This window comes from Dipteris shenzhenensis, chromosome 30 (genome assembly GCF_047967505.1).
Source record: "Dipteris shenzhenensis isolate YYH24624 ecotype China chromosome 30, Dip_SZ_1.0, whole genome shotgun sequence".
NCBI classification, from domain to species: Eukaryota; Viridiplantae; Streptophyta; class Polypodiopsida; order Gleicheniales; family Dipteridaceae; genus Dipteris; species Dipteris shenzhenensis.
Genome location: NC_141625.1, coordinates 45,463,550 through 45,479,117, shown reverse-complemented (window position 1 = coordinate 45,479,117; position 15,568 = coordinate 45,463,550). Strand labels below are relative to the sequence as shown.

General features: G+C 44.5%; 1 protein-coding gene across 2 annotated transcripts in view; it reads right to left on the bottom strand.

Moving 5' to 3' along the window:
• The window catches only part of CSTF77 (Tetratricopeptide repeat (TPR)-like superfamily protein), a 149,980-nt gene that overhangs the window by 70,116 nt on the left and 64,296 nt on the right, over nt 1-15,568 (bottom strand). For both annotated transcript variants that reach the window (XM_087401663.1, XM_087401664.1), the window contains exons 9-11: nt 13,577-13,623; nt 2,454-2,517; nt 825-945 (exon numbers count right to left, since the gene is read on the bottom strand). In XM_087401663.1, coding sequence (XP_087257789.1) covers nt 825-945; nt 2,454-2,517; nt 13,577-13,623 — 232 coding nt within the window. The remainder of the gene's footprint in view (nt 1-824; nt 946-2,453; nt 2,518-13,576; nt 13,624-15,568) is intronic.

The following is a 15,568-nucleotide window of genomic DNA, read 5'->3' as shown; positions in this document are numbered from 1 at the left end:
GCTACAAGTTGAACCGATAATAGCTCCAAGAAACATTTAGCACAAAAACACCCATACTGACTCCATCGCCACAAATCTTAAGTCTCCCATACCTAATTGTGCCCTAAGGTTGATTGTCTAGTGAGCATTCCAAATTAGACATTAATTCAATCCCAAATTGTTCAAGGACTTAATACACTGCACCCAGATACATCTTCATGCCCTCAAAGATGAGCTCAAGAGATCATTCCTGACAGCTATCAACGCCTTCCCATGTTCATCATCGTCTTAACTGAACCTTCAGACTAACAAGATCTAAAAGCGTTAGTTGTGTAAATAGTTGGTACCTTTCATAGAGATCCTTTCTTAGATTCCACAGGAGCATAGCTCATCTGATTTTGTAATCATACTAGAGTTTGATTCTTGAAGTAGATTCCTATTAGCATGTAGCCTTTCATTACTCTTTTTCAACTATTCTCTTATACCACAAAACCCCATTAGCAAATGAATGTTTACACGTTGGGACCCTCTAGTTTTCTTACAGAATTTCTAACATCACAAACTCCATGGACTTTGCTAAGGATCATTCTGAATTTGTTTTACATTGACACTGGTGTAATTTGAACTCAATTTCATGTTTGCCAAAGAAAAATGGAGCATAAACAGTTTACAATTCATTGCATGACCGTTCCACATTTTTGTATCCATTTATCATTCCCGTTTGCTTGTTGGAGCCACACACCTTATAGACAAGACAGGCTTCTGCCTCCTTAGCGGTACATGATAAACATTTCATTGCATGTTAAAACTGCCTCATCTGTGTTGCCAAATGAGGAATCACAAACCTGGCAAAGCCTTGAGAGCCCTTTGAAAAACCACTGCAGCTGAGTCTGCAGATCCATTCTGAGCATGCCATGTAGCATAATCGTACCAAATATCCGGATAATGGTACAAATACATAAGGCACTGGTATCAAACATAAAAACATAAGTATGCCAAAATTTAAAGAATAGTCTCTGCATGAGGGCATAGATTGAGAAAATGCTGTCGATTTGAAACATATCTTGAGATCATTTTCTGTTCCGCAAAAACCTTCATCATGGAAATCATATGCTTCTAAGAAGCATTAGGTAGACCACAAACAGTAGCATACTAAATACATGATTCAAAGAAGCAGAAATTTGCTGATTGCTGCGACATGGCGACGGATGCATCCACAATGTTGTTGGTTGTAAAGGATGTGATTCAAGAACATGTCATCATGTATTCAGCCCTTTGCATCCTTTTTTATGTGAGATTCCAAATGTAGTGACATGATTGTATAAACAGTAGAACATCAGGACTTAGACTTACTTTGGGCTAAAATCGGATTCAGGTATAGGCAGTTAACTAATTGCTTGCACAAAGGGAGTTTTGTAATTAGATTGTCCACTAAAAGTTTCATGGAAATAGTCATTTGTGCAAGTTAAATTCATCTGGTCTTAATGGAGGGCCTTAAATGCTAACTCTACGAATGCAGATGAGCCCTGAAGATACCACATCCACTTAGATAGGCTGTCACTTGATCTTCCTAAGGCAAATTCATCTGGTCTTAATGGAGGGCCTTAAATGCTAACTATAAGAATGCAGATGAGCCCCGAAGATACCATGTCTACTTGGATAGGCTGTCACTTGACTTTCATAAGGCAAATTCTTTTTCTTATATAAGCAAAACCATCTCTATATATCTCTACCATGCTGTAATCCTAATGAAGAACTTTGGTTTGTACGAGTCTCACGCTGGTAACTATGCTTTCTTCATGAAGCCTCACCTGAGACGTGGTCCTACAGATCTTAGCATCATGGATCCACAGGATATAACTTTTATTCCTATTCTAGCTCAGGACCCCTAGCCTTCTTTACCGCCTGGTTCAACTTGAGAGGTAGTATCCATGGGAGCTAGTATTCAGCATTACTTTGTCATGGATCTAGTGTTTTTTGTAGAGCAATAATCTTGATTCTGCTTACATCAGCTCCTAGCCCTCACACCATCAAAGTATCTCTGTTATTGTTCACAGCAATCTAACAAAAGGAAGAGCCTTGATAAAGACAAAGATTTCAAGCATGTCTAGGTTGACACGTAAATTCAATCTTTGAAACAGTAACATACCATTGCAGTGCACAACATTATTAAGGCCTTGATACCTTAGGGGAGAGCAACAAATACTTCTATAAGCAGTCTGTTACACTATCATACCATGAAGGTTTGACGTGTATCTAAGGAGGTAAAGGGAATGAGATTCAAAGGAAGAGCCATTTAAAGAAGTTCTCAAAGACAACATCGGACAGAACTTCAATTTCCATAGCCCCTAATTGACCAAATGCAAGGAATGAAGACCCCGTTTCCAACAAAAACTTTCAAGGCCTCGAGACACATCTTTAACAACTTTAACTCCCAGCCAAGGAATGTTATACCCGTTACAGGAAGTCAGTACCTGTTCGTAAGTGAATGCCACTCGCTTGGTCAAGGATGCAGGATCTAATTTTTGAGGATTTCCTCTGCGAACAGCAACACAGTTGTTCAGTACACAAGGGCCAAATTTTGAAATATGATTCCTAAAACTAAGGGCACATTTCTTTTTACCAACTGTAACGAAATGCTCTGCTTTGTTCGTCTAATACAATGCTAGATATGATACTACACAAAATAAACAATCATTTAGCCCTGTTACTTTAATACCACTTTCAAGTGCTTCAAAATCCCAATTCAGCCTTTCTAGAGAATTAAGGAAAGGATGGACAGGGAGCAAAAACAAAATGAGGAGAAAGGCTTCATAATGATCGTGAAAGACCCATGAGACTGCAAAATCTATTCATAAGAAAACTCAAAGGAAGCTCCTAAATAAGATCTCTCACAATGTCTCACAAAGGAAGAAGCCATCCTTCTTGATTGGGACCATAATAATGATAATGACTACTAGCAATGCATGTCTTTCATTCAAAGAAATAGATTTTCCCAGAATGGATTTCTTGATTCTATGAGGAAGAATATACCTTTGTAAGACTAGAATAAGTCCAATCATACAAATTTAGAATTTTTGTTGTTCTAAAGATCAAAAATCTACAAAGAAAATAAAAGAGAAAATCAAAGAGAAGAAAAAAGAGGTAAACAAAAACTTTTATGAAAAACAAAAGGAAGACATACTTAGCAAGCAATGATTCTATGAGGAAGAATGATTAATTTACTCTAGCATCCAAGATCCAATGCTGCAAGGAGAGTGGCATGGTTTTTGATGTTCAGCTTGCATTTAGATCTGGTCCAATTTAGGATCTTCAATGACAAATTTTTGGTATGTAGGAAAGAGGAGAGGTGAAGGGTCAGAAGCAACTTGAGGCAAAGGATGATCCTTTTCACAAAGTCCAAGTAGCCCAATATCAAACCCAGGTGAAGAAAGGTCGGACTTAGGCCTCCGTACGTTACGCCAAAGAGCCAAAAAAAGCTTGCCAAAGCACACATATTTATACACACACGCACACACCCCTTTGTAAGACCAAAATATATCTGATAGTAGAAATTCCAAATTTCTACATTGAAAATAAAAGAGAAAAGCTGATAATTTTGTTCAAAAACAAAATGTAGACACACCTAGCATATGTTGTCATCAATGCCCAAACTCAATGCCCAAACATTAGCAGCTATATTGGGTTTCTAAAGATCCGCGGTGTCTCTTGGGCAAAACAAACCCAGTGCTTACTAAAATACGTCAACTAAATAGAAGGGAAAGATAAATAGAAACAAAGAAGAAAGAAAGAACGTAACTAAGCAATAATAAGCAAATTTCTACATTGAAAATAAAAGAGAAAAGCTGATAATTTTGTTCGAAAACAAAAGGTAGACACACCTAGCAAGCAAAGCAATGCTTATGTTGTCATCAATGCCCAAACATAAGCAGCTATATTGGGTTTCTAAAGATCTGCAGTGTCTCTTGGGCAAACCCAGTGCTTACTAAAATACGTCAACTAAATAGAAGGGAAAGATAAAAAGAAACAAAGAAGAAAGAAAAAACGTAACTAAGCAATAATAAGCAAACATATCAAGAAACAGGGAGGGAAAAAACAAGAAGAATGGAGGAAAGAAAAGGCCAAGAAAGAGGACTGGGAACAAGAAAAAACAGAATGGATTAATGAGAAGGTAAAGCTCCAAGACAAGATGCATTCACTGGGTGTTGAACTACAGCAAATGAAGGATATGCAAATGCCGTCAGACGGGAGTTGCAAAGCCATGGAAATACTCAGAACAGAGAATGCAGCTCTCAAAAAAGAGATGCGGCCATGCAGGTCACAATGATTGGGAAACATGCTGAGATCACACAACAACTCAATAAAGGGAAAGAAGAAATGCTTGAATGGACAGCAATGGTTAAAAAGGGATCAGTTGCACCCAAGAAGGAGTTTATCTCTGAGACTCTAGAGGAAGAGAAAAGGAGATCCAGCAAGGTCTTGAATGTGCTTGTAAGGGGCTTGACGGTGGGAGATACCCAAATGGCAGATGCCCAAGTTTTGTTCACTAAAATGGGGGTTAATCTCACATGCGAGACAGCCTGGAGAGTAGGTAAAGCTGAAACACCAATGAGACCCTTAGTACTGAAATTCCGGAATGCCATGGATAGGTCCACCATTATGAGCATGAGAGAAGCATTGAAAGGGACCAGGATACATTTGGATGATGATCTAACCCTCCTACAGCAAGAGCACAGAAAGAAGAGAATGGTACGGGTAATGGCAGCAAGGGAGGCAGGAAAATGGGCTGTATATAGAGATGGTAAAGTCATTATCCGCGAGAAACCAGCCAAGGAAGAGAAGGAAGATGGGGAGTTATGACGGTGTCAGACCAATGGGATGAATGCACATAATGAACTCAAGATGGCAGTGTGGAGCTGTAATGGCACACTTTGGTTTGACCCAGGAGGATTCTCGGAGACATACACTAGGAGAGACATGATCTTTTACACCGAGACACATGAGAGTCCAGAGAGAGGACTGCCCACTGTGGCAAGATATACATGGGAGTCAGCCCACCGGAAGGAAATGAGGGGAGACAGTGGAGTGTGTGGCTCCGGAGCAGTGGCCATCCTCTTCAGATCACATTTGAGACCCCTCATTTCAATGGCTCCAAGAGAGGAACACGCGCGACATATGTGGGTCCGTGTCCAGATACCTGATGCCCAACCAATCTACATGGCAGTGTGCTACTTTCCCCCAGATACATCACATTATGCACACGCAGTCACTACGAAGGGACACACCCCATATGAGACGATACATGATGATCTCATTGAGTTCTCCAGACTAGGAGAAAGCCTCCTTCTTGGTGACTTCAATGCACGCACACGTGACAAGCAAGCGGGCCTACTTGACTTTACATCAGACTCTCTCATAGTACCAAAACTAGACACTGCGGAGCTTGGGACGGTGAGACACTCAACAGATGCATCACATGACGGGATACGGCCGACATCTACTTGACCCGGGGGCTATCCATGACCTAATCATATATAATGGCCTACAGAAATGACAAAAATGGCCATTATCTGGTGGGTTCACTTGTTTCCCGCATGGCAGAGGTACTAGTACAGTGGATTACATACTCGGTCCCCTATCCTTCACCTCACGGATACACGACTTCGTTGTGCCCCCTCCCTTGCTAGGTGCTGACCACTCATACCTATCCTTCCGTATCTCCACCACTACGCCAATCACATGGAGAGCCCCCCCCACCCCCACTTGTGTACAGGTCCACTTTGACCGGACCCTTGACCCCGTTTACGTGAGCCATTTGGCACAGGAGCTCCCAGGTTTACTACTTGAGGACGAGGTAGACCTCACCCATGCATCAGACACCCTTGGCACAGTGGTCACAAATGCAGCTATCAAATCTTTCCCTACGACTCGGCCTGGGCGCGTTTCAGTAGGAAAGATGCCTCAGAACCCCTGGTATGATGATGAGTGTAGAGAGATGAGAGCTTACCTCAGACGTGAGCAAGCCCTTGCCCACTTGACACCACCTGAGGCACAGAGGATCTCAAGACGGCTGACACACCGCAAGCGGCGGGCTTTCCTCACCCATAGGATGGACAAGGTGATTAGTTCGTTCAGAGGAGGGGATCCTACTATTGGATGGGGGCTCCTATCGGAGAGGAAGCCGCCTATCCCCATCACAGACCCGGGTGTTTGGCACACATACGCATGCTCTCTCTATCATGTTCCGATGCAGGCACCACCTAATATGACCGCTATGCCTAGACCCGCCACTTGTCATTTGTTCACTGCACAGAACGTGCGGGCGGCACTCCGTCAGCTACATAACCAGAGAGCACAGGATCATGAGGGGCTACGGACGGAGCATTTCGCACACAAGCACGAGGTTTTGGCCCCGATCCTAGCACAGATGTTCAACCATGCCATATGCCACAGCTTTCCACCCTCCTGGAGCACTACCACCATCGTCCCAATACACAAGGCAGGTGACCCCATGGACACTGGGAATTACCACACTCCATGATTGGCCACACTCTGGCCAAGATCTATGGATCTGTGCTAGAGAGGGAGATCAGTAGTCACACAGAGGCACATGGGCAACGTGCCCTAGGATAGGCAGGATTTCGGAGACAGCATTCCACCCTAGATCACATCTTCACACTGAGGGCTATCATTGAGGAGGCAAGGTCGAGACGTCAAAAAGTCTATGCTTGCTTCGTAGACTTTCGGCAGGCTTTCAATACTGTCCCATGATCCCGCATGATCAGGAGACTCCAAGAGATGCAGATCCCAAAGGTTCTGATTTGGGGAGTGATGAGCCTATATGAGTCCGTCAGAGGATGAGTTCGCACCCCAGGAGGCCTGTCAGGCTGGGTGGAGAGCACGATTGGGGTGAAACAGGGATGCCCCCTCTCACCAACTCTCTTCAGCCTCTACATTGATGACATCACATCCTTCATAGATCGCCGCCTAGGAGGCGAGGGGTCACTGCTGGCTAATTTGTTGATACTGATACTACTATATGCGGATGACATAGTCCTCTTGTCGTCCTCAGCAGAGGGTTTACAGAGACATTTGGAGGCCCTCGAGGAGTTCTGCACAGAGAGAGATCTAACAGTTAACCTTGAGAAGACCAAGGTTATGATCTTCAACACCTCATACCTTGTGCTCCATCGACATAGCTTCACTTACCGAGGTCAGCCAGTAGAGATTGTGCAGTCCTAAACATACTTCGGTGGAGTTTTCACTGGGCCAGCTTTCACAATGATCCATGCAGCCGAGCACACCTCACACGAGGATATGGTGCTCCGGCCTGGCTAGAGCAACAGTGTTTCCAAGCGCACTTCTAGGACCCACCGACGAAGTGCTGGCTTTTCGACACCCTAGTGAGACCAACTGCCATGTATGCAGCACTGTTCTAGGGGTGTGATATTTCAGCAACAGAGTGGAAGAGATTTGAGCGGCTACAGATAATCATGGGATCCAGGATGATTCGAAGTAAGCCCTCAGTCCCCCATCACCTAGTACAAGCAGAGTTTGCTATGACCCGTCTTAAGATCGATGCCACCTTTCGGACAGTGACCTTCCTCCATAGAGTCTAGGATCTACCTCGTGAGAGGCTACCGAGACTGGCATTGGAATCCTCTATCCGACTGGCAGAGAGTGGGTTTGACACAGCATGGTATGCACGCGTCTCTGCTTGGTTCGCCAGTCATGGCATTCAGATGGACAGGCTCCCTCCTTTTCAGCATAGCATGGATGCACCCCCCAAGCTGATTCCGCGAGATGAGATTAACCGCATCATACGGTTAGACCTCCTCCAGCTTCACACACAGGTCGAGACCGAGGAGCATTTTCTTTGTATATGTCTCGCCTACTACTTTTTCAAGAGGGACACGGGTTTGGCCCACTCTCACGACTAATCCACTTCCATGATCAGGTCTGCATCGGGCTCTACCTGATGGAGATGTGGAGACACAGAGAGACACTACTGAGACGGATCAGAGAGCAACAGGATGCGACCACCACGTCAGAGGACACTGAGCATAGAGGCAGGTCACCGACTTCTATGCATTTGAGTTAGCTCCAGGGCACTCGGGAGTAGAGGAGGAGAAGCTAGCTCACATGAGAGATAGATGGGTCAGTAGAGGAGTCAACACGACACCACTACCGGACGAGGGTCACGGGGGTCTCACATGTGACAGGAGACCAGAGCACACACAATTGAGGTTGGACCTATCTCAGATCTTCTCAGAGGCCACCGACAAGCACACAACTCGACAGATGCAGATACGTGAGCTCTTTGTGCCACACCAGAGAGCTATCACGGAGCCTGGATACATGGAGCTAGATCATGTTCTTAGAGCATTAGCCCTGAGCACCTGACATGCCCCACTCATGTTACACACTATTTGCCTGACTTGATATGATGTACTACATTAGTATTTCAGTTTATGTGTTTTCTAGTACTCAGTGAGGACCTTAGCGAGCCCTTCGCTCCAGCCCACTGTGGCTTGTATGAGTTTACTTTGTTTCCGCACTTTTGTCCCATAGGCCCGTGAGGCCTCCCGCGGACGTCAATACATCTCTCTCTCTCTCTCTCTCTCTCTCTCTCTCTCTCTCTCTCTCTCTCTCTCTCTCTCTGTCCCATGGGCCCATTTTGGCCTTTAGTGGACAATAATACACTTTCTTTCTTTCTTTCTTTCTTCACCGACTCCGTATCGGGAGCGGGCGACCAGAGGGGATACCCTGGGAGAGTCGTATCTAACACATTGTGTGAGCGCCATGAAGTGCAATTAGAGGATCACTTTTTCTTCCGTTGCCCAATCTACTATGAGATTTGTGGACGATACCATTGCCTTTTCAAAGACGGATTCTAGGGCCTCTCTAGACGCCTCCTATACCCAGGTCAGAGATGCCTGGCAGCTTTTATTCACGAGGCAGCCTGGCATGGATCGAGGAGACAGGAGCATGGGACCGTGCTTGGCCCATCCCAGAGTATAATCACAGACTTCTTCCACGCAGAGCAGGTTGCTATCCCAACCACGGTTAGCATGAGAGGCACAGACCCTGAGACCAAGACGCGGCACACCCGACAGAGGACAGACGCACACATCACACTCATCACTGACATCTCCTCTATTTTCACACTTGGGGTGCAACTAACCGTCAGGTGTCTGGTAGCGGCCAGGAGGGCTTGACGGATTACTCATCCAGATAGCAAACAACGATCCATTACGAGCTTCTTGCCTACACTACCTAGTCTGTCATTGCGTGTATCTTGACGTTCCGTATGCCTATTGTATTGTATTGGATCAAACTGCATCTCCACATGAGCTTGGTGCGCCAAGATGGCTGTATATGATTATGGTGGACATGTACGATGATGTCACTAACTTGTCTACAGTGTTTTCTAGCATGGGCTAGGATGCTCGCTTAGTAGCTCCACCCTTCTGCTCATTGTATCAGGTTTTTCTTCAGTCTGATAGAACCATCGGTCTTTAGCATACTTTAATAAACTTTATTTCTTTCTTTCTCATATCCAAACCCAAAGACCCTTAGTCTTAAAGGCCATTTTCATCATAGTAACAGAATCTAGATTTGTGCTATAATAACCTCGAGCTGAGTTGCCATGTGCACTCCTCGATCTTCGAGCTTCAAGAGGAGCTTGGACCCTCAAAGCAACGCCTGGAGGGACCCCAGTCACAGAGATGGAGGCACAGATAGCCACGATACAGTCGGCTATAGCAGAGACGACTAGATGGGTGGACGTGGCAAAACAGGAGCCCGCAAAGACAACTGTTTCAGCCGCCATACAGGGCAGCAGCAGAGGGCTTTGAAGGCCCTCAACATCCGGATACGAGGAATCACGCGAGACAGCACCAGCACCACTACGACAACCATGGAGGAGGCGATCACCTTTGTGACCACTACCATGGGGGTCCCCGACCATGGCATAGAGGGAGCATGGCGTGTTGGGAGAGATCCCAACCAAGAGCATCCCCTAGTCCTTCGCTTCAGAGATTCACATGCTCGACTAGCGACACTCCGACGCCGAGCTGCTCTACGAGAGCATCCCACCTTGTCCATGGATCAGGATTTGACACCACTACAGATTGAGGAGCGACAAGTTCTTCTGCAGCAGCGGGTTGCCCGCAAGGAGGGGAAATGGGCTGTGGTCCGAGAAGGTAGGTTGTTGACCGGCACCCGCCGTCGGGCTCCCACCCGTACCCCCTAGGCGACGGGGCCTATGAGACTCAGATTTTCGAGACCCTAGATTGCACCATTTGGAACTGTAATGGTACCTTATGGTCCGACCTAGGGAACTTCTCGGAGTCTTATATAGGACGAGACATAGTCTTTTACACGGAGACACACTAGAGCCTAGAGCGTCCACTACCGATAGTGGCTACACATGGGAATCAGCCTTCATGGATGAGATGAAGAATACAGGAGTCGTCCGAGGATCAGGCGGAGTTGCAATATTGTACAGGTCTTCCCTTGCTGGAGCCATCTCCATTAGCGGAAGGACGCACACTCCAAATTCATGTGGATCCGGATCCAACGCACAGACACCAGTGACCTTTTCATAGCAATATGCTACTTCCTGCCAGACACATCCCACTTCGCCAGAGTGGCACAAGAGGAGGGTGAGACTATACAATTTCATTTAAGTCTCTCCCAAATGAGCATTCCTAAGAAAAAAATGCTTAGATAATCTAGTTGATAGGACAATGTACCGAAAGAATTCATCACGACATTTGCTAGTCGCAACATGGATGAGAACTTCACAAGGAGAAATTTGCATGCCACTAATACACGCAAACATATATCTAGATGAATCCAGGAGCATGCCTCATGACATTCACAAGGTTGAGAACCATGAACTCAGGACTAGCTATAAACCGTTGGCACAGCGCCAAATGGGGGGTAGACCATATTATAACATATGCTCTTACACTTACATACCCACACCTTTTTTTTCCTGATGGAAAGGACTTCTATTAAGTATGAAAAAACCCGCGACAACAAGCTCAATTCGTAAATACATCATGCAAGCATGAGAAAGAACACCCTAGAAGAGGCTAATAAAAAGCTCCTCAGAGCGAACAAGAAATAAACCAAGGATGAGGCTGAAATTGCCATCTCAGAACTGTAGTGGACTCGGACAAAAAAGGGGATCCCTTCAATTCCCTAAGGAATGTAACTCTCCTAGCAGAAGCTGCTCGTGAGGCTCCCTACACGCTCGTCCCAATGGCCATCAACGTATGATAGCCAAAGTGTGACAAGGGTGGACCTAGGATCCATCCAAGGCTTCTGTACATCTGTTTCTCTAAATATGCCATACTTAAATGCTCCACGAATGCATGCCCGGGCCTGAATTGTGAGAAGGGAACATCATCCAAAGAGCACGACTCAACTCAATGTCGTTGTATCAAGAGAGCCCGAGAAGAGTTATGTCTGTCATAAAAGACCGAAGGCCCCGAAAGAGAGAGCCAAGCTACTAAGCCCCAGGTCATTAAAAAAAGGAATGATACTGAAAATCCTCGCAATCCTCTTCCAAATGATCCTTGCCTGTCTGCAATCCCATAGACAATGTTGAATAGATTCCACACCAAAACAGCGTCGAGGACAAGTAGAGTCTGTTCCAACCTGGATCTCCATAGGTTCACTGCAATCGTTCCATGAACAGAAAGCCAAAAGAGGAGTGATTTTTCTATTCCTGAGGGATTTCCAAAGTCTCCTCCAAAAAACTTTCTGCAAATCAGCAAAAATCTGAAAATTCTCCCAATGGGGAGGTCTGGAGTGCCTCCAACCCCTACAACTAATCTGAAATCTTCTCACATTACCGATTATGTAACGAAAGAAGGGAATGCTCTGCTCTCAGTGGCTTGCATCAATCCACTCCCACTCTTCGAGATCCCACTTTAAAAGTTTTATGGGGACTCCTCCGTATAGCCAAATCCTCCATGAGCCCAAAGAGAGAAGAAGTGGGTCTAGGTCTAGGTACCATTGTAAATCCAAGTAGTGCTCCATATAACCTAAGATCCGAGCGGTGCTCCATATAAACTAGGATCCTAACATGCTGAAAACGAACTCCCAATAGGATATCATGAGTAGATCTGGACAGCCTGCCTCCTGTCTAACATCAAAGATCCAAGGCATCGTCATCTAACTGTGGTACATCTATTGGGACATCTGTCCCCATCACAGACCCCATCCAAGTAGAGCCAAAAAAAAAACCTATCATCCCAATCCCTGGGTATGGCTGCATCAATTTGTTGAAATTCTATTTGCACTTTCTCCGAGGTGACTTACAATCCTCTGGAAGTTTTGTGAAAGCTTCCAGGATCCTAATGAGAAGTGCCAAGTGGTCTGCCATGCTCATCAAGTGCTATCATTCCACAATATGGACTGTCTATCAATCTCTTTCGGAGAGGACGAGAGGATTCTCCGAAGGGTACTCCTAAAGCTGCCCCAGGCTTTAAGGATAGCAGCCATAAGAGGAGAAGAGAGAGACCTAAGATGGGCTGAAGAACACATCCATTTGGTAGTATCCATCCAACCTCCACTAGAAGGTGTACAAGACTGTACGCAGCGCGAATAAAGAAATTTTTCCATGACTCTTGCCCACACATAAGTCCCCTTACCACAATCTTGCAAAGCAAGGCCTTGCACTGCAAGTCTGGATCTATGACATTTAGACCCCCTTCCCTCGTGGGAAAAATCAAGGTCTCCCAAGAAACCCTGGCTAAAGCATCTGCTGTACCATCTAGTCCACTCCATAGAAAATTCATTAAAGTCTGAGTGATGCAATCCCCAAAGTGGCACCAACAAGAGCAGACGAGTAGAACCTCGCTGACAACAAGCACCCCGGAAGCAAGGTCAAGTTTGGCTGAACTCAACCCACACCCCTATTTTGACCATCCATTTATACAAAATCTTCATATTGAGTTTCTATCAGCACTCTGGAGGTGAAGAGCAGCCGTAACAAAGGCTAGCACTAAAGGAGAAGGTTAATCAAAAAGTAGTCGACATTCTCTTCATTCAATAGTAATATCAGCAAGCTGCAACATGAAACTTCACAAGGTCAAATTCGCATGTCTCTAATATAGCAGGAACAAATATCTAGATGAATTGGGAACATGCCCAAACCCATCCTCTGAAAACACGATATAGTGTGCAGTTTCAATGTCATTGGCAGTCACTCACAAGGTTGAAAACCATAAACTGAATCACGCATAGCAAGGACTAGCTACTATGACAACGCCGATCAGTGCGGTATCAATGTCGTCGATGAGATGCTAATAGCGTTTTCTAATCTTCCATGCCTTCCCGGTAACCACCAAAAATATTCATTTAATTTATGGATTTCAAAACCAAATACCAAAAAACCAAAGAGGCTATTCTTGAGAAAAGACCTAATGGTAGCCTTAGACATCTCCAGTGATTCTAGAAAGAAAGCCACAAGAGCATCAAAATCAAAACGTGACAACCAGTTAGACTATTGACACCTTGCAGCTAATAAAAAGTATTAGTTTTGAGCCACAATTTTTAATAGAAAGATTTTAAATCTTACTTTTCGAAGGCCAATAACTGCTTCCAGGCTAAACATTGCTGCTCCTCCTGCATAAAGCATTAAACCATAGCCTCAAGTTACAGTGGTAAAGCATTTACTTTGCATTGCAATGCAGCAATGTCTCTGAAGACTCTCAGAAGATGTTCACCAGTTCTTCAAAAAGATTAAGATGCCAAAGCTACCCTACGCTTTTTTCTAATAAGTTAGAAAGAAGGTTTCACTATCAAGGCATCCTGGGAAAAACAACTGATCTGCTAAAAGCTACTACTATATCAATAAAAAACTAAAAGCCAAGGCTGCATGTGCCAAGTCACTCTTGCTTTTTATTTGCATGTTGGCCAGCCCTGAGCCACAAGAGTATCCATTGCAGCAGCAATGAACTCAAGAAAGCAAACGATCGTATGAAATGCAACATCCACTCAGAAAGAAGTAACCAAAGAAGTGCATCATGAAAGCTAATTTCTTTAAGAACTAGAATACCCATGGTCAGAAGCAACGCTGCCTCAAAGTTAGCAGTGAGGCCAATGCTTCTTTGTAATCTCTAAATATCATTTTTATATTGCTAGGGATGAAAGTTTTTGCGCTCAATGTTTAGATCAAACCTTCTTTATGAAGTAGAGAGCATTATAGCAGATAGCTTTTCAGCACACACACAAGCTAGATAAAATATAGCTGCCGACATCATTGAAAAATATAGTAGTGAGCTGGGGAACCATCTGTAGCAACACCATTTTTTTAAATAAATTTGCATAGAGTTGACTAGTCACTGGCAATTGTCTATCGAACATTGTTCATGTAATGGCCACTACTCAGACAGACAGTGCTCATGTTCTTTATACTGCTCATCGAGGAACTGGCTAGCGCAGTCATTGTTAATAGTGTACTGCTTCCTGAGATATCCGACAGACAGAATTAAAGCAGAGCGTAAGTTTGTACATAAATGCATGACCAGACCACATAAAATCCACAACAATGTGCGTCTACTCACAAAAATCATATGTTTACTTATGAAATGCCTGCCATAGTAAATTATAAACATCAGCACACAAGGTTGAGGGTAGGATACACATCTAAAGGTACATCCAGTATGCTGTTCATGCATTCTATACACGCAAATCAGCTGAGCTATTATCACCTCTTTGGATATGAAGGAAAACTCAACCACGAGACAAACCACCATTAGAGCGCAAAATTACACTAGTATAGTCCTCAGATGTTGTTTCATTGCTTCAGCATGATAATAAAAACAAAAATGCATGGTTGGTTCGCTGCTAAGAAAGCTATCAGCATGAAGGGATCACCTCATCCTCGACACAAACCTTTGACTGGCAGGTAACAATTAAACCATACAGACAAAACTCATGTTTCTTGCCCAGATTAGCATCCAACAGAAATAAATCCCTGCAGCCCATGCTATCAGACACCTCTAGGGCCTCCAGATGTCTCTACAGCCCCTCCGCTCAAGATGATATAGGACAATGTCATCAATGTATAGCAATATATGTATCATGAGGTTGGCAGTAATGATCCCTCGCCTCCCAGGCGGTCTATGAAGGATGTGATCTCATCAATATAAAGTCCGAAGAGAGACGGTGAGAGGGGGCAACCCTGCTTCACCCCGATCGTGCTCTTGACCCATTCCGATAGCCCTCCTGGGGCACGAACTCTGACTGACTCATTCTTCCTTTCATTCATGAGGAGAGCATTTTCAGATAAAACTTGGAGTACAATTGTCAAATGCTCTCTATGTTCTTCTTCAGTCTTGCTGAACATGAGAATGTCATCAAAGAAGATTCCTATGGTTTCTAAAGTGTCATTCCATCAGCCGATTAAAAATGGTTGGGGATTAGTTAGGCCAAATGGTATTACCAGGTAGTCATAGAGTCCAAAAATTGTCCGGAATGCTGTGTTATGAATGCCCTCACGCACCGTACGGACCTGATGGTAGCCACTTTTAAGATCTATGCGGCTAAATATTTTAGATCCTCCCAG